Source organism: Arvicola amphibius, chromosome 4 (assembly GCF_903992535.2).
Source record: "Arvicola amphibius chromosome 4, mArvAmp1.2, whole genome shotgun sequence".
NCBI classification, from domain to species: Eukaryota; Metazoa; Chordata; class Mammalia; order Rodentia; family Cricetidae; genus Arvicola; species Arvicola amphibius.
Genome location: NC_052050.1, coordinates 45422591 through 45444121, shown reverse-complemented (window position 1 = coordinate 45444121; position 21531 = coordinate 45422591). Strand labels below are relative to the sequence as shown.

Genomic DNA, 21531 nt, shown 5'->3' with positions numbered 1-21531 from the left:
GAACCCCATCTAGAAGGTGGCACTAGTACTCATGGCTCCCTCTTTCAGAGGTCTCCTGCATGCCTTCTACTGTCTTCCCTTATTGTAAGCTATGGCGGCAACATCTAAACTGAGCTGAACGTCTCCATTCTAAACACTGCCTTTTGCCTGTTTGCGTGACAGTTGGGATTGTGGGGGACTCAGGACTTCACAGCAACATCAGAGACAGAGGGACTCTCAGAGCCCAGACCAACCTATGTGGGCTTCCTCCTGACCCAAGGACCACAAGTCAAAACCCGAACCCAAGGGCTAGGAAATGAACCAGAGTGGCTTTAATGCCCCTCGAAGAACACTCAGGCGGCCGCAGAGTGTGGGGAGTGTGTTTCACCTCCCAGGTGCCCCGTCACACACAAGTCTGCAGATGGTAACTGGGTGGGTCTGAGCTCACAGGATGGATCTGCTAAAGAGCCTAGGATACTGTCTGGTCTGTCCTTTCCTGTCACAGAGGTCCTAGAGTGGAGTGGAGGGATGATGATGTGTGTGTGTGTGTGGGGGGGTGGCTTTTCATCCAAGGTCACACAGAAGGGACAGAGCTGTGATTAGATACAGCCTAGTAGTTGTGGGTGCAAGAGGGTAAGATGCAGATAGACTTAGACAACGGGGTTCCCACCCACCCCACAGAAGGACCAAGGAGCCTTCTGGAAATAAACTTGAATTGTGCCACCTGGATTTCAGGACAGGATGGGTATATATGTGTTGACAAGAGGCAGGAGGCAAGCTGCAGGCCTGTGGTCCCAGGAGAGAGGCACACTAAGGGAACAGGATGGGAAATGTCTGCCATCTAAGAAGGGCGGGCATCAAGCTGGGCAGTGGTGGCACACGCATTTAATCCCAGCACTCAGGAGGCAGAGGCAGATGGATCTCTGTGAGTTTGAGGCCAGCCTGGTCTACAAGAGCTAGCTCCAGGACAGGTTCCAAAGCTACGAGAAACCCTGTCTCAAAGAAGAAGAAAAAGAAAAAGCATCAGCAAAGAGGTGGGCATTATCATCTATTCATTAACTCCAGCCAGGCCCCAGCAGGCCTGTGAATAGCCTGGGAAGGAGTGGCTACAGAGAAGGTGTAAAATTCCCTTATTATTACATAGTTCCTAAAAACAGAATAAGATTATTTTTTGCCTGTGTGTGGTGGGGGGGGGGGGGGACGGGATTTGATGTGGTAACGAAGTGAAAATATAACAAAGGGAACCACAGAATGAGGAATACATTTAGTCCCGTCCAGAAAACAGGCACTGGAGTAGAGGTAGGCAGAGACTGTAATTCCACGGCATGGGAGGTGGAGGTGGGAGGATTAAGGCCATCCTCAGTCACACAGTAAATTCCAGGCCAACCATTTGGAAGGGAAACCCCCCAGGGTTGGGTTAATATTTTACCTACAAATACTTTACAATTCTCCAGCCTGTGGCTACTGTGCACGAGGACACAGATCTCTAAGAGCAGATCGCATGCTAGCTCATTTCAACCCCCAGAACCCCAGCCCAGGCAGGGAACTTCGATTATCCCCCAATTTTCCAGGCGAAGAATGGAGACAGGAGAATATAGGCAACTGAACCCAGTGCTCTAACTGGTAGGCAGTAGTATTGATTATCTTGTAAGATCCAGGAAGAGGGCCAGGAGTGTAGCTCAGTGGCAGCGGGCTTGTCTAGCAGCTTGAGGTCCTGTATCCCATACCCTGCATAATATGGAATCCGGGAAAACACAAGTCTCAAGCACTACCTCGCTGAGTCTTTAAGCTGCTGGGGCTCAACCATCCGACTTGCACTGCTTGCCTAGTCCCCCCAAATAGAAGTCAGGACCTCTGTGACAGGAAAGGACAAGACCAGACAGTATCCTAGGCTCTTAGCAGATCCATCCTGTGAGCTCAGACCCACCCAGTTACCATCTGCAGACTTGTGTGTGACGGGGGCACCTGGGAGTGAAACACACTCCCACACACCTCTGCGGCCGCCTGAGTGTTCTTCGGAGGGGCATTAAAGCCACTCTGGTTCATTTCCTAGCCCTTGGGTTCGGGTTTTGACTGTGTCCTTGGGTCAGGAGGAAGCCCACATAGGTTGGTCTGGGCTCTGAGAAGTCCCTCTGTCTCTTGATGTTGCTGTGAAGTCCTGAGTCCCCCACAATCCACAACGGTCAACACACAGGCAAAAGGCAGTGTTAGAATGGAGATAAGCAGGGGAGAAGTCCCCTCCCTTTCCACATCTCTTTTGTTTTCTGCAGTACTGATGATGAAGTCAGGATCTCATGCTGGGCAAGCCCTCCCACTAAGCCACCTTTCCAGCCCCCTTCTTACCCTCTGGAGCCACCAGGGGCTCTAGGCTAGGGAAAGGGAGGACCAGGGAAGCAAGCGGAGTCATTGCTCAGCTCTGGCCACTGCAGTCAAGGACAATACGCAATGTAGGCCCGACTGTGCTTCTGATAACCCCGGAAGCAATATGTTTTCTCCCCTCTTCAAGCTTCTCTTGTATTTGTTTTCAATTTTTGTCAAATCCCACTCTAGCTCATGGGTGTCCAAGCAAGAGGGACCCCTGATGTAGCACTACCCACTCTGGTCCCTGGTGTACGGGGAGGATCAGGTCCCAGGCCGGCCCGTCCACAGCGGACTCCAGACTAACTGGCATATGGCCCGGGAGGTGGCAGGGGTCACAGGTTTTGGAAACAGAGTTGAATCTGAAGTACAGGCATTGGTGGGGGTTAGGACTTAGTCTGAAAAGCTCAGGCTAGGGTAAGAGTCTGCCTCTTAGGTCTTGGTGGCCAAGCCAGGGGCAGCCTGCTTGCTGCCGAGGACAGCTCCCAGGTACTGAGAAGGCACTAGGCAGGGAGAAGGCTCAGCACAAGGTCTCTGTTTTGATTCCTCTATTCTTCATGCCCCACCGGACAGATTTGTGGGGCCACAGGGTGGTTCCTTCTCAATTTTGCCCCACCCCAACCTGGGTGACAAGCCACACACGACAGGTGCCCAGCGACAGGTCCTAGCTCGCTCACTGTGTAGAGAAGCTGACACTGCAACACTGGATCCCTTGAGATATCAGGTCACAGAAATGTCAACTGGCAGGCCACGTGCCCTTGCTTACTTCTCTTGCCTTGACTTTTGCATGGCAAGCACCTGTGCTCAGACACAGTCCGCTAGGTGAAGCCGATAACACCCTACCTGTGCTCAGACACAGTCTGCTAGGTGAGGCTGTTAACACCCTACCTGGGCTTAGACACAGTCCACTAGGTGAGGCTGTTAACACCCTACCTGTGCTCACACAGTCTGGTAGGTGAAGCCGATAACACCCTACCTGTGCTCACACAGTCCGCTAGGTGAGGCTGTTAACACCCTACCTGTGCTCACACAGTCCACTAGGTGAGGCTGTTAACACCCCACCTGTGCTCACACAGTCCGCTAGGTGAGGCCATTAAGACCCCACCTGTGCTCACACAGTCCGCTAGGTGAGGCCGTTAAGACCCCACCTGTGCTCACACAGTCCGCTAGGTGAGGCCGTTAACACCCCACCTGTGCTCACACAGTCCGCTAGGTGAGGCTGTTAACACCCCACCTGTGCTCACACAGTCCGCTAGGTGAGGCTGTTAACACCCTACCTGTGCTCACACAGTCCGCTAGGTGAGGCTGTTAACACCCTACCTGTGCTCACACAGTCCGCTAGGTGAGGCTGTTAACACCCCACCTGTGCTCACACAGTCCGCTAGGTGAGGCTGTTAACACCCTACCTGAAGAACTTCACCCTCCACTCGTGTCCCTTTCTTCGCCTGACTCCCAAGGTGGCTCTGGTGATAAAGTGGGTAAGGGGGCCCGGCACAGAGGCACTGGAAGCTTTTTTTAAAAAGACAGGGTCTTCCTCGTAAATTGTTGATGCTCTTCCCCCTCCCCAAGGTCTTGCAGCAAAGCCTGGTGGGCTGGCCCGTGTGGCTGCTTCTGCACCCAGCAGGCTCAGGGACAGGCACGCCACTGTGTGAAACACTAAGTAAGGTAATGGAGCATTTTGTGATCAGACTCCAGCTTCCTGGTCCACCCAGCATGTAGTCAGCACACTCTGACCTTCACACCAGAGCGCCACAGTGGCTAGGAGCTGAATTCCTGTGTCATGACCTCAGGAAATAAATTTCCTTGACTTTATAAAAGCCAGAGAGAGAGAAAGAGAGAGAGAGTCTTATGTAGCCCAGACTAGCCTTGAACTTGCAGTATGGCTGAAGATGACCGGGGGCGGGGGGTATGCCACCATGACAACTTTTATGTACTGCTGGGCATACTAGTCAAGAACTCTGGCAACTGAGCCACATCCCAACCCCCAATAACTTGAACTTGTTTAATAATTGTTCTTCGTTATTTCTGAGTGTCTATCCTGGTGTTTCTGCCAGTGCACCACAATCCCCCCGAATCTCCCGGAGAGGTTTGTGTGGACTTGGCCTCTCTCAAAGACCTCAGAACTGTTGGCTCTATTGAGGCAGATGCCTCAGCCTGGCCCCTCCCTCTGTTTTCTGATGCCATCCCCCTGCCTCTTGTTATCCTCTCTCTTCCAACCTCAGTCTGCCTTTCTCCCTTCTCAGCTCAGTCTCCCAGTTACCCAAACCACCAACTAGACCAAGTGCCCACCATCCCTGTGCCTCTCCAGAGCCATGGCCGCTCTAGTCAGGCCCTGCTGGGAACCTTTCTCATCCCGCCTAGCATTGTTCCCCATCAGTGGAGGCTGCTCAGCTTCTCCCCGTTATCTATTCTGGGGCCTCCTTTTGCCTTCCTCTTCTACAGTTCTCCCTCGCCCATATGAGATGGGGGGCAGCCTGGCATCCCCGCCTCTCCCTGGAAGTCAGATGGGCACAATGTCCAGAGTTGCAGAATTGACACAGGGCATCCATGGAGCTATGGGCAGTAACTGGCCCAGTGGGCCACAGCCCACTTGCTTCTATCTAGATGACCCTGAGTAGAAGGTCAGCGGTGTGCTGGCGGCATGACAGGGGTGGACAGAATGAGCTCTGAACGCACTGAGTAGCAGTTCCTATATTTAGGGGAAGAAAAAGCCTGGCTGCAGGCACCAGGCAAGACGAGTGCCCCTTAATGGAGATGTTCTGCTTGCCAACCCCAGGCGAGGTGGATGTTCCAAGATGTAGCTTGGTGTCTGGTCCAATCCTCTGATCCTGACAACAGGAGCCAAGTCAATTCCTGCCAAACAGCCCTTGGCGACAGGCAAGCAGCCAGAGCGGCCCCTCAGGGCGGAGGAATTAAGTGACTTTTCCCGGGAATTTAGGAAACATCAGCCGCTGAAAGAATCCATCTTTGTAATAAGGCACAAACACGCGTCTTCCGCATTGAATTAGGCCGAGGAGGAGAAAGGACACAGCGAGACCCATCTGGAGGCAGCGGGGATGAATATGCCATCACTCAAGGCCGCTGGCTGCGTCATGTTTCTCTCCTTCCTCACCAGGGGCCGAGGTGTTTAACACCAGGCTTGGGAAGGCAGTCCAGGATGGGAGCCACTAGGAACTTTCAGCACACCCCCAACTCCCTGCTTAAAACAAACAAACAAACAAACAAAAAACTTGGCCACCTCCTCTCGCACATGGGTGGCGGGAGGTCAAATCATTCAGTCCGCCACTGTGCAGAGCAGTATGGCGACTTCTCAGAAAACCATGTGAACTACTGTGGGATGCAGCGAGGCCTCTGTTGGGTATGTACTCCCAGGGCCTTGGGAGTGGGATCTCAGAGAGATCTGCACAGCCGCACACACAGCCACTTGTTCACAATGTGGGACCCCCCCAAGTGTCCATTACAGATGAATCCATCAACCAAGTATGGTCAGATAGATGCCCTCAGAAGGTCGGTCCCTTAGATTCAATAGGCACACCTGTGGTATGGAGAACACTTGGAGACATGCTTAACAAAATCTGGTGGAAAGTGGATTCTGGCTCAGGGGACACAGCGGGGCTGAGAGTTTGCACTCTCGGAGGGATGCAGGGGGGAATGTCTGTGCCTCTGGTCCTCAGTCTGCACTCTGAGCAGCCAGCACCTGAATTCTTTGACCTCCTTTAGGAGGTGCTCTCTGAGGACTAACTAGGGAGGACTCCTAAATCTTGACAGGAGCACACAAGTCCCTGCTCAGAGTCAGCAGACTTTACAGGAAGTGCTACCACCAGCCAGTGGAAAGTACCTGGGCATCTAAGAGAGGAAGGCTGGCAACAGATACAAAACGGTAATGGGGAGGGCAGGAAGGGACTCTGCTTCCTTAGACCAGGCAACTGGCAGGCAGGAGGGTGACAAGGAAGTGCCATCTGTTCCTCCCTGCTCAGCAGCCACAAGTCCCTCATCCTGAACAGAAGGGAGTCTGTGGCTCAGGGAAATGGCACAGCCTCTACCCAGCCTGGGTGGTTACGCCAGTCTCTGCAGCAAGACACAGATCCTCCTTAGAGCAAAATAGTCTGGAGCCTGTGGCAGGAGGGATCGGGTGTGGCACATGCCCTACCCTACAGTGTTCCCCTATGCTGGGCTGGGGCCACTTTTACTCAGGGACTGGAGAAAAATGCAGGCTAACCTCAGACTGCTGCTCTGACTCAGCACATGGCATCTAGGCTGTGTCAGGCTGACTCTCCTGGGCCCACACTGTGAGACCCCATTTGGGCGAGACCAGGAAAGCTCCGACTGCTTCCTTAGACTGGTGACAGAAACTGTCCTGGCCTCAGATGGTCATCCTGCAGACAAGCGCAGCCTCCCATGGCTAGAAAGTCAGTCTCTCCAATTAGGCTGAAGGCTGGCTGACCTCAGATCGGAGGCAATTAGGAAGTACCAGGCCTCTTTAATTAACCAGTCAGCCCTCTCCCTTCCCACAACAGTGGGGGAAATGAGGGCAGGCAGCCAGCGCCCCCCCCCGTGTGTGTATGTGTGTGGTGTGTGTGTGTGTGTGTGTGTGTGTGGTGTGTGAGAGAGAGAGGAGAGAGAGAGGAGAGGCGAGCGCCCAATTACAGAGGACTACAGCCCAGGGCTGCTGTGCCTCCCACCTGTGCATTGCATTAGCTTGTGACTGCTGGACACTGAACACTGTCAGAGATCTTGCTGGAGAGGCATCCGTGTCCCCAGAAGCACCCGAGGATCTGTCCTCCCCCAAGAAGTCTGGTAGTCTGGCTTGGACACTTCCAATGCCAGGGATCTCCCCTGCATCCTTTTTCTTCACCCTGCCCAAGTACACGCACCTTGAGACTATCTCCTCCAGACAGCAATCCTGGCTGCTAAGTCCTGGGAACTCTAGGTCCCAATAGCAGTGGGGGTGTTGGTAAACATGTCTGTCACTCTAGAGAATACGGCCCTTGATAGTCAGGACCTAAGAGAAGAATTCCCCTTCTAGAGTCCCCTCACCCCGAGTACCACACAGACTGTTCCTGGGTGCTGTATGGCTCACAGACATCAGCATCCTAACAGGGTCCCTGCCAGCCCAACACCAATACTGAGAATTGCAAAGGTACCCAAGTTCTCAATTCAGTTACCTAAACTTTGGAAAACAACTGGCTAACAATGGCAACTTCAATACAACGTTCAAGAAAGAACAGATTCTTCTAGGTATGGCGGTACTGCCTAGAACCCCAGCATTCCAAAGGCAGAGGCAGAAGGGTTGAGTTTGAGGCCACCATGAGCTACGTATTGAAACTCCATCTTAAAAAAAAAATAGCATGAATTCCAATAAAGAAAACATAGGGTACAATGACTGAACTGGATTCCTCAAAATTCCAATGTTGAACCCCAACTTCCCTTGTGACTATACCGGGAAAAGGGGTACTCTGAAAGAATTAAAGTTAAATGAGGCCCCAAGAGTGAGACCATTATCTGATATGATTATGTCTGCAGAGGAAGAGACATCAGGCTCCTGCCTGGCGCCATATGAGGACATAGGAGAAGCCACCAACTGGCAGGCCAGGAAGATGCTGAATTGCCTTGGACTTCCCAGTTCTCCAAGCAATGGGGAGTAAAGATCTTTTGTTAAGGGGCATAGCCCTGGCTGACTGTGGTGTCACTGTGTCTCTCTTGTGGTCCAGGAAGGTCAGGTCCATGCTCTGTGGCAAGTGTCCAGTCGGAGCAGGAAGCAGCTGGGGTGGCCCAGTCACAAGGACAGTGGCAGGTCCCCATGTCTTTGCTAGGTGGTAGTGACGAGCCAGCCTGTGAAAGGCTTCCCCGTACCAGCCAATCCGTACTTCGCAAGCACCTGGTGCCAAGGGCTGCTCTGTGACCTTGACCTACAGATAAAGAAACCAAGTCCCAGAGCGGTGAAGTGATTTTTACCAGACCACTCCATGGCAGACAAGCTGGGAACACAACCCAAGCTGACCCTACGCTCTGGGCACCTCTGTTCCTGCTGGGAGGGAGAGAAACACCCCTCCCCCGGTGGCCACACCCAGTCAGGAGTTCTAAGCACTGTCCAGGGCTGGTGCAGAAGCAGCATACTGGCAATTCTGAGACATAGGGTGGCCCAAGTGGCCTCTCACTCTGGCCTTCTGCAGGCTAGGACTCTTCTCTCCATCAGGGAACCTTCACTTAGAACCTCTAATCTTTCCTCATCTGTTTAGAACACACCAAAGACACTGACACTCTGTTAACATAGGGCCTTCATATCCCATGATGCCTCGTCCCTAAGCCCATCATTCCTCCAATGGCAACCATCACCACCAAGCTTGCCCCCAACCTTGCTCTCTGTGTCTCTCTGCAGTCTATTCGGCCTTCAGCAACTAGAACCATCCCTTAGAAACACACAGCAGAGGCTGGAGAGGTGGGCTCAGTGGTTAAGAGCACTGGCTGCTCTTCCACAGGACCAGGGTTCAAGTTCTAGCGACTGTATGGTGTCTCACAACTGTAACGCCAGCTCCAGAGGATCTTCTGCCCTCTGCTGGCCGGTGCGGCACTTGCACTCACAGAGCACACAGACACATAGGGGCAAAACACGAAGACACTTAGACTGTATCCCACTCCTCCTCAGTGCTGCGTACCATGCTCAATACTCAGTTTCATAAGAGAATTCCAGCTCCTGACCCTGAGGTTCTGTGGGACCTGGCCCAAGCGCATCCCTCTGCCCCTCTGTTCCAGATACTTTAATTAGCTCCTTAAGCTACTTCTGCCCCAGAATCTTTGTGCCTGCAGTTCCCTCTGCCCAGAACCTATGTCCACACAGATCCTCCCAGGACTGACTCTTGCTTGTGTCCAGGCTCAGTTCGGAGAAGTGTCCCCTTCACAGCCAAAGTCACATCATTGTCCCCACCCGGTACACAGCCCTCAGTCTTCCTGCATTATTTTGTGTTTACTCATTTAAAATTTGCTTATTGTCCCTTTTCTGCTTTGCTGGGAAAACAATTTCAATGACAGCAAGGATCTGTCTATCCCTGGAACCAGCCTGTGCACGGTGGACCCTCTACTATTTAAAGAATGGTCAGCCGGGCGGTGGCAGCGGTAGCACACCACTCTAATCCCAGCACTCGGAGGCAGAGGCAGGCGGAACTCTGAGTTCGAGGCCAGCATTGTCTACAGAGGGAGTTCTAGGACAGTCAGAGCTACACAAAGAGACCCTGTCTCAAAAACTCAAAACTTAAATAAATGGTTACCTATGATTGGATAACCCAGTCTTCTTGAGGACATAAGAAAACTCGCCCAAACCTCCCAATGCCCTCAATCTTCTATCCCCTCCCCCACCTTTACCCTGAACAAATTTCTGTCAGACCAGCACTCAGTCTCCTTCCTGCTGGCAGAGTAAGAACACAGCATGGATAAATGCCCTCTAGCCAGCGACGGGTCCAGCCCCAGGGCACTGGGCAGAGGGGGAGGGAGTCAGGAGAACATCTCTCCTACAGCCCTTATCCAGCTGAGGCCCTCCCCTGGGACAGTCCGTTGCCTAGGCAATGGCTCTCTGAGGAGCAGCTGGCATTAACTCTTTGATAACTAGGGTTGGGACGGCAGCTCGCTCTGTGGAAGAGGCCAGGACGTTCCTGGGGGAGATAAATACGGCACTGCCTGTCATGGTCCCTCAAACCTGGAATCTTTAGAGTCAATTGTGAGGTGGAGAGAAAGGAGGAGGAGGACCGCAGAGGCAGGGAGAAGTCACAAAACATCACCCCACCTGGCCCCAGTCCTGGGAGCAAAGCATTCCTAGGTTTCCACACCACCACGTGTGGTCTCCATCACCCTCTGCTGTGCTCGGATGATCAGTCCATGCCCATTAGACTAGGATTACCACAGGCAATAGAGTGGGGAAGGCCTGTGCCTCTGACCCCAGCTTTTTCACGTAATCACCTGGTACATTAACCTCTTTCACAGTTAGCTTTGGGATGCCACTGAAGATGCCCTTGCCAAGGCTGCAAAAGACTTAATGTTTCCAGTCCATGTTTCCTGTCCGGCCTGTCCACCTCTACTGTCTTCTCGGTGTTCACCACCCACCCCACCCCTCGGTTCTATCCTGTTTGTTCCTTCCCAGGACTGATTAATCCCCAAACCATCTTAGTTGACAGCGGCTTGTCATCTTAAGAGAAAAGATTCTTTTTCCTCCATCTTGTTTACTTTAAGAACTCCAAGCTTGGGGCTGGAGAGATGGCTCAGTGGTTAAGAGCACTGTCTGCTCTTCCAGAGGACCCAGGTTCAATTCCCAGCACCCTCATGGCAGCTCATAACCATCTGTAAGTTCCAGGGGATCCAACACCCTCACCCAGACATAGATGGAGAGAAAACACCAATACACATAAGAAATAAATAAAATTAATAATAAAGAACTTCAAGCTCCAAACAATGACTGGTGCAAGTGGGAGCTGCTTGAAGGCGGGGCCAGCAAAACGAGGGGGAAACGGGGGGGGGGGGGGCAACAGCATCTCTGAGCTAGAGAGGCAGCAAAGGGGAGTCACGTGCTCATCACTGCACAGCACACAGTTACAGCTGGAAGAGGAATAATCTAGAAGAGTTTCTGCCAGGGAGAAAAAAATAACAGGCCCCAAAGGACAGCAAGTAAAACTGAGATCCGAATAAATGTGAACACTGGAAGGTACATTATTCTCTGGGAAATAATAAACTAAAGTCAAACTAGTAAAAAGTCTTGGGCTCAGGGACTGGAAAGATGGCTCAGCAGTTAAGAGCACTGGGTTCAATTTCCAGCACCCACATGGCAGCTTGCAACTGTCTGTAACTCCAGTTCCAGAAGAACCGAAACCCATGGCAAAACACTAATGCACATAAAATAAAATTGAATAAAAAGTCTTGCTCTCATTATGAAGTGATTTAATATGTGGCACAGTTAATGTAAGAAATGGAGAAAATCTATTTGGCCTTGCGAAGGCCTTTCTCCCTAGCATCAAGAGAATAGCCAGCCAGAACAGAACACAGAACAGAACAGTAGCACACGCCTAGTGCTACTAACATTTCCTGTCGGTCTATGCTAGGTAAGGGTTTTTGTCTTTGTTTTTTGAGACATTGTGCCTAACATTTCCTGGCTGTCTAGACTAGGCAAGGTTTTTTTTTGTTTTGTTTTTTGTTTTGGTTTTTTTTTTTTTTTTTTTTTTTTTTTTTTTGAGACAGGGTTTCTCTGTGTAGTCTTGGTTGTTCTGGAACTCCCTCTGTAGATCTGCCTGCCTCTGCCTCCTCAATGTTGAGACTAAAGGTATGCACACCACAGCAAGACACTAGGTAAGGCTTTATGAGTTCTGCACCTGATGTATCTGATCCTCAGTTCACTGGAATACATGTGATAATTGCCCCTATTTTCCAGATTGAGAAAACAAGGCATGAGATACCAGACCAATTCTCTGAGGTCTGATGGTTGGAATAGGAGCAGGATTCATACCCAGCTCTCATTCTCCTTCTCAGAGCTATCTCTAGAAGCCAAACCATCCACTCTTCTTGCCAAAAGCAAACGATATCACCACATGCATAATGGTGGGGGAGCAAAGCCACAGGGCGGCAAAGCCGACCTGTGCTGGGGAGCTGATCAGCAAGGCTAGAGCGGGGCTTACCTTCCTGCAGTCTTTGCAGAACACAGAGGCGCTGCCCAGGAAGCCCAAGACCTCCCCGCAGAGCAGACACTGGGAGAGGCCATTGCCCAACACGTTCCGCCTGCATTGTCTCCAGCCGCTCCACCAGACGCCTGCAACACAGGGTACAGAGTCAGAGGGAATGTCCTCCCGGTCCCTAGCCCGGAGACTACATAGGCACAGCTGCTGTTGTCTTAGAAGCTATGTGCCGTTCCCTCACCCCTTCCCTGGCTAACTCCCAGTCACTTGTTAACTTGCCATTAACTGAACACCTAGGATGCGCAGGACACTGGGAAGATCGTAGCAAACAGGACGACAGTGCACACAGTCCCAGCTCTCCTGGAACTTAGATTCGACAAAGGGAGAAATTCGCGAGCAAAAGAGCAAGCCAAGAGCGAGGGGACAAGACGACAGATAGCGGGGCCAGAGGCGCAGTAGATGGAGACCAAGGAAGGGCACTCTGAAACACAGAGGCCTGAGAAATGTCCCAGACGCCAGAGAAGAGCAGGGGGCTAAGGCAGATCCCAGAGATTCAGGTCAGAGGCTGGAGTTTGGTTTCAATCTAAAGCAAGAGTTTAAAGGTGATTTGACCCAAGTGACATTTTTCTAAGCTCCTGTGGAAATCTGGGATAATGAGGAGGAGAATGGAAGGGAGGAAGCCAGGAGGAGGAGAACCTCTCTCAGAAGGCTGGCAGCCTGGAGCTGCATCCCAGAGGGCAATACTGAAGGCCTGGTAGGGGAGGGATTGTTGGCTTTTGGTCAGAGTACGTGGGTGGGTCAGAGCACGTGGGTGGGTCAGAGCACCTGGGTGGGTCAGAGCACCTGGGTGGGTCAGAGCACCTGGGTGGGTCAGAAGCTACAGCAGGAGAGAAAAACAAAAACAAAAACAAAACAACAAAACTCTTCTTTGAAACTGTCCAACGCTGAGCACCCAGGGGCCCAGCTGAGCCTGGACAAGTACCCCTTCCACCCAGATCCCCTCCCCTCCCCCACCTCCTGCTATGTAACTACAGCCTCCACGGAACTCGTTGGTTTGCCAGCAGCTCTATTTCTGGTACCCAGCGGATGCTCAGTGGAACATCCTGAACGGATGAAGAGTACTGTGTGGCCACTCCAAACCCTCTGACGGTCATCCCATACCCCAGGAGGAGGAAGCTACACTTCCTGCTTCAGAGAAGACTGGAACCAAGGAAATAGGAAGTGGCTTGCTGAGTCATGAAGCTCCCAAGAAGAGGAGCCTGGGTCCACCTCCAAACCTGCTTGGTAAGGGCCTCCCTCACCACAGGCCTGCACTTTCTTGAGGTGACAGGATGTTGCTAAGGAGGACACAGGATATCTAGCTCATCAGTGCAGCCACTCCCATCTGTGCCCCACTCCCAACTGCGTGCCCCATGGTCACCACCTCTGGTTTCCATATAGTGGTGTTGATGTCCATCTGGAGACCTGTAGGGCCTGGGGGCAAACCCAGCTCCAGCCTGGCATGACCCACTTGCTCTCAGGAACCTCTTGTCAATCAGTCCATGTCGTGTATCCACGCTTCACGGAGAGGACACACTTCCTCCACGTGACTCGGCATACAGTATTGCTTCTGGGTCTAACGTCCTGCAGCTCAGCACTTAGGGTGACACCAGACCACGGAAGGGACTTCCTGAGACAGTGACCTACTGGCCGAGGGCATCTAAAAGTGCTTCCACAACATATGAGGGAGCCGGTAGGAGTCTCCCCTGCTCACCATCCTGAGGGGAGCAAGGAGCCCTGGAAATGGGGTGGGGGTCGATCATCAGCATTTATTGCTAGCCCAGAGCCTGGCAGGACCCTTGGGGAAAGTCAGTTTAGATGAAAAAAAGAAAGACCCAGCCGTTCTGACGTAATCCCTGTTTGCACTGACACGGTAATGGCCTGTCTGTGTGATTGAGGCTCAAACAAGAGGCCGCTAGCGTGGCAGTCATCTTTCTAATGGGACCATCGCCTTCTAAAGCAGCCTTTCTACTGTGTCTGAGTTTAAAAAATGATCATGGAACTAATGGGAAAAGAGGAACAGAAAAATAACAAGATCAGGACAAACCGAGCTCCTGCCCAAAGCAGCGGAGTGCAATTGCACTTTCCTACCTGAGGTCTTCCAAATCAAACAGCAATAAAAAGGCACACCAAGAGTGTGGATGGCTGAGTTCTGGGTGTTAGCGACCAGGAGAGAAGCTGAGGACATACTGGAGGGTGCCTCCTGCTGGGGCCACGGTAAGGCGAGGCAATGATCAGTCTCCACTTGAGTGCATCCCTTGACTGAGCTGCAGCTGGCAGGGGGTACGCAGAGACCAAATCCAAACCGCTCCCTGGACTCATTCCCACAGTCCTGGGTTCCTGGATCAGTATAATGCCCAGTTCCCAGCTGTCTACATTCCAGGTACCCCGCAGACCCCCTGCAGCCTCCCTGCTCAGTGCCCTGACTTTCTTGCTGGAGCTGCTGACTGGCTCACCCGATCCTCTGCTGCTCCAGGATGTCCAGCCGCTCTGCTCTCTGAATGACCTGCAGGATGACCTCCAGCTCCGCGGGGCTCAGACACTGGCTCCTCCTTTGCTTCTCCGTCTGGTAGGTGTGTACAGACCAGCCTGTCTGCAGCCTTAGGAGGAAAAGTACTGCTGGAGATGAGGCTGCCCACTGCAGCAGGACCCCAGGGTACCTACAAAGCCCCCATGAGAATGGTGGAGACACAGCCTGGGCACTGTGGTCCGGAGTCCATAATGAGAATTCCTGTAAGGTGTGGATCTGTGCCCATCGCCGGTGTCAGCATTGTTAGGAGGCAATGTGGGACCCACCATTTCCCAGTCTTGTAGGGGGGTCTTGGAGGGCCAGGCCGTATCCTTGTTTGATAACAGCCACCTCCTTGCCTTTTTCACTGTGTACCCCACACTCTGCTCTCAAACCACACCTGCCTCCTTTGCATGTGTTATTTCCTAGGCCTGGAACTTTCCCTGTTTCCTCACAACGTTTACTTCTCTGAGTCAACAGAAGCATCACACTCAAAGGGAAGTCTCTCTTGGTCCTGGACCCAGTTAGTATCCCACCGCCAACCCACTGTCAATCATCACAACGAAAAGAACTGCACATCCCTAGGTAACCACAGCAAGCTTCACCCCTCCTCATATCTGCTTTATTTCGAAGGGCCAAATGAGTTCAGGGATGTTCAGGGACTCCTGGGTGCCTGGTAGGAAGAGTGTGAGTTGGAAAACTCTTCAGGTTCCCTGAGGGGGTCCCCTGGACTCGGCTCCCAGCTCTGCAGTGGGGTGTCATTACAGCTGTCCCTCAGACACACACCCAGGAGGAGGACCCTCACACTGGCTTTTCTAAAAGGCCATGACAACTCTCAGCAGCTGCTGAGCAAGAGTTCAAGTTGGAAATGAGGGGAACACAGGAGGGTCAAGGGACAGCTGGGCTCTTGTACATGATGTGCCCTGCCAGGGAGGACACAGCAACAGCCTGGCATCAGAGATTAGGTAAGAGGGACCATCCACATCCCTTGTCACTCTCCCTGTGTGGGGGCAGCACCCAGAGAAGAGGAACAAGTCAGCTGCAGAGCAAGGATGCTCACATGTGACACGTGACACCACTCTTCCTGAGCGGTTCAGATTAGCTTTTCTGTCTGCCTTTGATGTCTCAGCCCTGTCCCCCGCAGGCTCATAATGTCTAATTGCAAATTTCTTAAACTCGGTCCCAGTTGGGAGATGCTGGCTCCTGGTACTGGCACAGTCTAACAGCTGCAAGGTGCTCCTTGCCTATCAGAGCCAGGGACAGCACCCACCAGAGAGCTGAAAGAGACTAGGAGGCAAGAGGACATCTGGAAGGCTCAGTGACAGGTGCGCAGTGTGTGTGTGGGGGGGGGTGGAGTGGGGTGCAGACCTAACTAGAACTGAATGGTCACTAGGCTGAGGGTTAACAGGAAAATAAAGACACCCCCCACCCCAGAGGGACACAAGGGAACCACAGAGGGACAGAAAGCCTGCTAAGGGTGAGGGGCGATGCTGTGGACTAGCTCTGGTCTCTGCCAAAGAGATCCATTCATTCAGGGAACAAGCCCATGCTCTCCGTGTTGTCCCACTATGACATCAGGGACAGGAGCAGAACCAATGAGGAGGCCTTGTTCCCTGTGGGTTTCTGTGCTACAGCACAGGTTTGGGAGTCAGCTAACTCAGATGTGGGTCCCAACCCAGCTGCTCATAAGTGATGTGGGCAAGAAGTTCAGGCCTCACTTTCCTTACCTGAGAAATGGGGACAAGTTAGTGCTACACAGTGGGTAATAAATGAACATGGGCCAAGAGTGGTGTGCATTTGCCAGCCATCTCTCTCCAAACGTCCTCCTGGGAAGAAACCTTGCAAAGGCCTGGGAGGACGGCAGCAGGTGGAGAAGGAAGGGCCACCCTGCAGGCCACAAACTACTTACTTGGCTCGCAGAGCAAGCTGCCGATCGTTGGGGCAAACCCACTGGTCATTTCCACTGCTGAAGATGGTGTCAGCCATGGCAGGGAGCACAGCCCGAGGCGGGAGTCACATCTGAGACAAGGACAGGAAAGAGCACGTCAGTGGTTGGGAGCTGATGGCAGGCGGGGTCCCACTGCCCACTGCACTCGCTCCTCCAGCAAGGGCCTCCGGCAAAGCTCCTGGACTGGGCGGCCAGGTGCATCACGTGACAAAGAGTCCAGAGCAGAAGGGACATCAGAGGGCGAGAATCAGAAAGACGACGAGAAGGTACGCACTCAGCAACTTTTTGTATTTATTTATTTATTTATTTATTTATTTATTTAATTTTTTTTTTGGTTTTTCGAGACAGGGTTTCTCTGCAGCTTTTTTTAAGAGCCTGTCCTGGAACTAGCTCTTGTAGACCAGGATGGCCTCAAACTCACAGAGATCCGCCTGCCTCTGCCTCCTGAGTGCTGGGATTAAAGGCGTGCGCCACCACCGCCCGGCTTTGTATTTATTTTTTAAAACCATCTTTTCTCATTTTGCATACCAATCCCAGTTTCCTCTCCCTTCCCCCTACTGCTCCCCCCACCTTCCACCCACCCAACCCTGCATCCACTTCTCAGAGAAGGTAAGGTTTCCCATGCAGAGTCAACAGTCTGGCATGTCACTTTGAGGCATGACCAAGGCCCTCTCCCCTTATATCATATATATATATATATATATATATATATATATATATATATATATATATATATATATTCCTCCAGAGAGAATGGGCTCCAAAAAGCCAGTTCAAGCGGTAGGGATAAATCCTGGTCCCACTGCCAGTAACCCTACAGACTGCCCGAGGCACACAACTATCACCCACATCCCGAGGGCCTAGTTCGGGCCTCTGCAAGCTCCCCACTGTCAGTCTGGAGTCAGTGAGCTCCCACTAGCTCAGGGTAGCTGTTTCTGTGAGTATTCCCATCATGGTCTTGACCCCTTTGCTCATATTATCGCTCCTCCCTCCCTTCAACTGGACTCTGGGAGCTAGCTGTGGATCTCCGCATCTGCTTCCATCGGTTGCTGGATATTAGACATAAAGCAAAGGATAACCAGCATATAGTCCAAAATCCCCAGAAAATCTAGGCAATAAGGGGAACCCTAAGAGAGATATACATGGATTCCCCTAGGAAGGGGAAATAGACAAGAACTCCTGAGAAAATTGGGAGCATGGGGGGAGGGGGAGAAGCGAGGGTGGAAGGGGAGGGGGAGGAGAAGGGAAGTAGGGAGGAGAACACGAGGGAACAGGATGGCTGAGATGGGGAAGGGCAGAGAGGGAGAGCAAGGAAAGAGATACCTTGATTGAGGGATCCATTGTGGGACTAGTGAGACACCTAGCATTAGGGAAATTCCCAGGAATCCACAGGATGACCCCAGCTAAGACCCTAAGCAATAGTGGAGAAGGTACCTGAACTGGCCTTGCCCTGCAGCCAGATTGATGACTATCTTAATTGTCATCTCAGCAACTTTCAACAACTCACCAGCCCTGCAGGGCATCCAACCCCTGCCTTTTCTCACACAGCAAGGGCCAGCCCATGAGGAGATAGCAAGACACAGAGGCAAGCCCATGATTCTCCCCCTTCCCCTATGGGACCAAAAAGGCAGCTCATAGTGCTATGTTCTGCTCCCTAAGGGGTCCCCACCAAAGTCACAGTGTTCTTCAGAGGCCAAAGCATAAGGAGGCGCCAGCACCTCCACTAGGAACAGTTTTAAAAGTCATTGTCCACAGGGCTATCCTTGAAAATTCTGCAGGGAAAGGGACCCTTTAGCTGGTTTTCTATGCGTTACTGAACAGAGGACTAACTCAGACTGTTTATTATGATGTTGTTTGTGCCTTCTAAAGGGAGCAAGTGTGTGAGAGTGTGTGCATGTGCACTTGTGTGTGTACACGTGTTGGGGAGGAAAAAGACATTAACTTGGGTCAGTGTGTGCAAGGATGAGCTTTAAGTGAATCCAATCCAGTGGATTGCAAATTCAGAATCCCTTTATATTCTACAAAAATTATTAAGGGGGAAAGCTGAAGAAATGGTTCAGTAGTTAAGAGGACTGGCTGCTCTTCCAGAGGACCCAAGTTCAATTCCCAGCACTTACAGGGCAGTTTACAGGAGTCTGCAAGTCTACTCTCAGGGGGTCTGGTGCCATAGGTACTGCATGCATGTAGTACACATGCATGCAGGCAAAAACATACATATACATGAGAATAATTTTTAAAAGCATAGATGTTGGATGGGGGGGACGATGCTGTCATCAAGGCTTCGCTCTGTTCTCCAAGCTTACCAATTGCCTTTGGTGTAGATGGAGTGGCGGGGCTGCGTCCTGCCACCCGGCTAGCTTTACACCCGAAATAACAACACACAAACTGTATTCATTTAAACACTGCCTGGCCCATTAGCTCTAGCCTCTTATTGGCTAATTCTCACATCTTGCTTTAACCCATATTTAGTAATGTGTGTAGCACCACGAGGTACCTGAGAATGGAGACATCACACTTACTGAATTCCTCCTGCCCTGAGATAAAAGTCGTATGGATGACACAATTCTATCTACACTGGTCAAAACCACACTGACAGATATGTGAACACACAATGGGCTTGGCAGGAGAGTGACTGTTACGAGTTCACAGTTCCTCATTCCTATTCAATACAATTTCCTTACATTATAGCAATGTGTTAAAAATAAATGTTTACCGAGAACTCTCAACAGAAAAATCTCAGTGGCTGAAAGACACTTCAGGAAATGCTCAACATCCTTAGCCATCATTTGATTTGAAATACAAATCAAAACAACTCTGAGATTCCATCTTACACCTGTTAGAATGGCCAAGATCAAAAACACTGATGATAGCTTATGTTGGAGAGGATATGAGGTAAGGGGAACACTCCTGCATTGCTGATGGGAGTGCAAACTTGCACAGCTGCTTTGGAAATCAGTATGTCAATTTCTCAGAAAATTAGGAAACAATCTACCTCAAGAACCAGCAATACCCAAAGGATGCTCAATCATACCACAAGGACATGTGCTCAACTATGTTCATAGCAGCATTATTCATAATATCCAGAACCTGGAATCAACCTAGATGCCCCTCAAATGAAGAATGGATAAAGAAAACGTGGTAATTTATACAATGAAGTACTACTCAGCAGTAAAAATAATGACATCTTGAAATTTGCAGGCAAATGGATGGATCTAGAAAAAAAACATGCTTTATGAGGTAACCCAGACCCAGAAAGACAAATGTAATATATACTCATTCATAAGAGAATATTAAACATAAAGCAAAAAAAACAAGCCTACAGTCCACAACTCCAGAGAACCTAGACAACAAAGACCCTAAGAGACACACATGGATCTAAATAGGAAGGAGAAAAAGACAAGATCTCCTGAGTAAATTTGGAGCGTGGGGGTCACAGGAAAGGGTAAGGGGACAGGGGAGGAAGGGAGGGAAGAGGAGAAAATGTATAGCGCAATAAAAACAATAAATAAAAAAATGTATGTTTACATGCTACCAATAAAGTTGTGTAATTGAATTACGTAGAGGGGAAAAAACAGCGAGGTTCGAAATGTTTGCTATTTCCTCAATATGTTAATCACAGACTTGCCACATGACCCAACTCAGCTGTCCTAGATATCAACTACAATAGAACTGAGAACATATGTCCCCACCAACATATGTGTACAAATGTTCTTAGTCACGTTATTCCTAACAGCCCCTAAAGCAGGAGCAGCTAAAATATCCACCAGTTAATAGAGGTATAACGTGTGCTCTGTCCAGACATCAGAATGTTAGTTTGCTATAAAGGAGTTCTCCACCTGCGCTAACATGGACCCTGAAAACGTGAAGCTAAGTGGAAAAGCCAGGCTTGTACAAGAGATCACATACTGAATGAGGCTGTTTATGGACGTGTCTGGAATGGGCAAATTTACAGAGGTAGGTAGCAGATTAGTGGTCATTAGTTGGCACAAGAGGAGAGCGACAGCTAATGCCTTTAGGGTTTCTTTGTGGGCTGATGAAATATTCTGGCATTAGACAGGGTAATAATTACAATATGAGGAGTCCAACTCAATAGATATCACAAAACAATCTCTGGGCGCTAGTGAGACGGTGCAGTAGGTAAAGAGCTCTCTGCACGAGCCTGACTGATGACCCAAGTTCAAATCCCCAGGACCCATATCAGGTGGACGACGAGAACCAGCTCCAGAGAGCTGCCTTCTGGCTCCACATCTTACACACACGATGAAAAATAAATTTAAACTTTTGAACATTCCAAAACATGAGTTACATCTATTGACATTTTACTGAGAAATCTAAAAACTCCAATTAAAGAGACTGCTTTTATATTTTTACAGTTCACTTTGATTTGGGGTTTAAAGACAGCTGGGCATTCTTGTTGGCCTTTTCTTTCAACCTTTGAGCCGCTGTTCCGGTGAAGCACGGGGAAGACACCCAGGCTCGTGCGGGCTGTGGAGGATGGCTGGAAGGCAGAGGAGTCGTCTAATCCTTTCCCAGATAATGGTGTGTGCTTTTCCGCACTGAAACTCAACAGATGGCACTCGCTTAAAAACTAGCTCCAGCCTGGCTTCTGAAGCCACATCTGAGTACTTCCTGTTTCTCAGTGTTTGTGGAAGAGGCCAAAGATCACATGTTGAGGAAAATAGTTTTGGTCTTAGGGGTCTCTGAAAAGTGTTGGGCGCCCTCAGGGATCCTGGAACCATGCTTAGAGAATTGCTCTTCCAGACCAACGTAGCCCATGTCCATGATGACCACCAGGGGGCAGTGTGTGGGCTGGAGCTACCTGGCGGTCACACACTGTCACCCCACAGGTCCATGCACCTGAGCTTCAGGTGGACTTGACATTTGACCTTGGTCCACATTTCAGGTAAGAACCCAATCAGCCAGGCATATGGGCTCCATGGGCAAGCCAGGTACCTCTGGACCTTCTCCCAAATGGAGCTAATATAATCCAGAAAATTAGGGAGGTACAAAATAGACTAGTTCAAGGATGGAGAGCTGGCTCATAGCAT

At 50.8% G+C, this 21531-nt stretch overlaps 1 protein-coding gene across 1 annotated transcript in view; it reads right to left on the bottom strand.

Annotated features, from left to right (window-relative positions):
• Rph3al (rabphilin 3A like (without C2 domains)) overlaps positions 1–21531 on the bottom strand; it is a 145416-nt gene that overhangs the window by 66449 nt on the left and 57436 nt on the right. The window contains 4 exon segments of the mRNA XM_042055018.1: positions 11991–12089; positions 12091–12121; positions 14483–14626; positions 16445–16554. Of these exon segments, the coding sequence (XP_041910952.1) occupies positions 11991–12089; positions 12091–12121; positions 14483–14626; positions 16445–16521 (351 nt within the window). The 5' untranslated portion in view covers positions 16522–16554.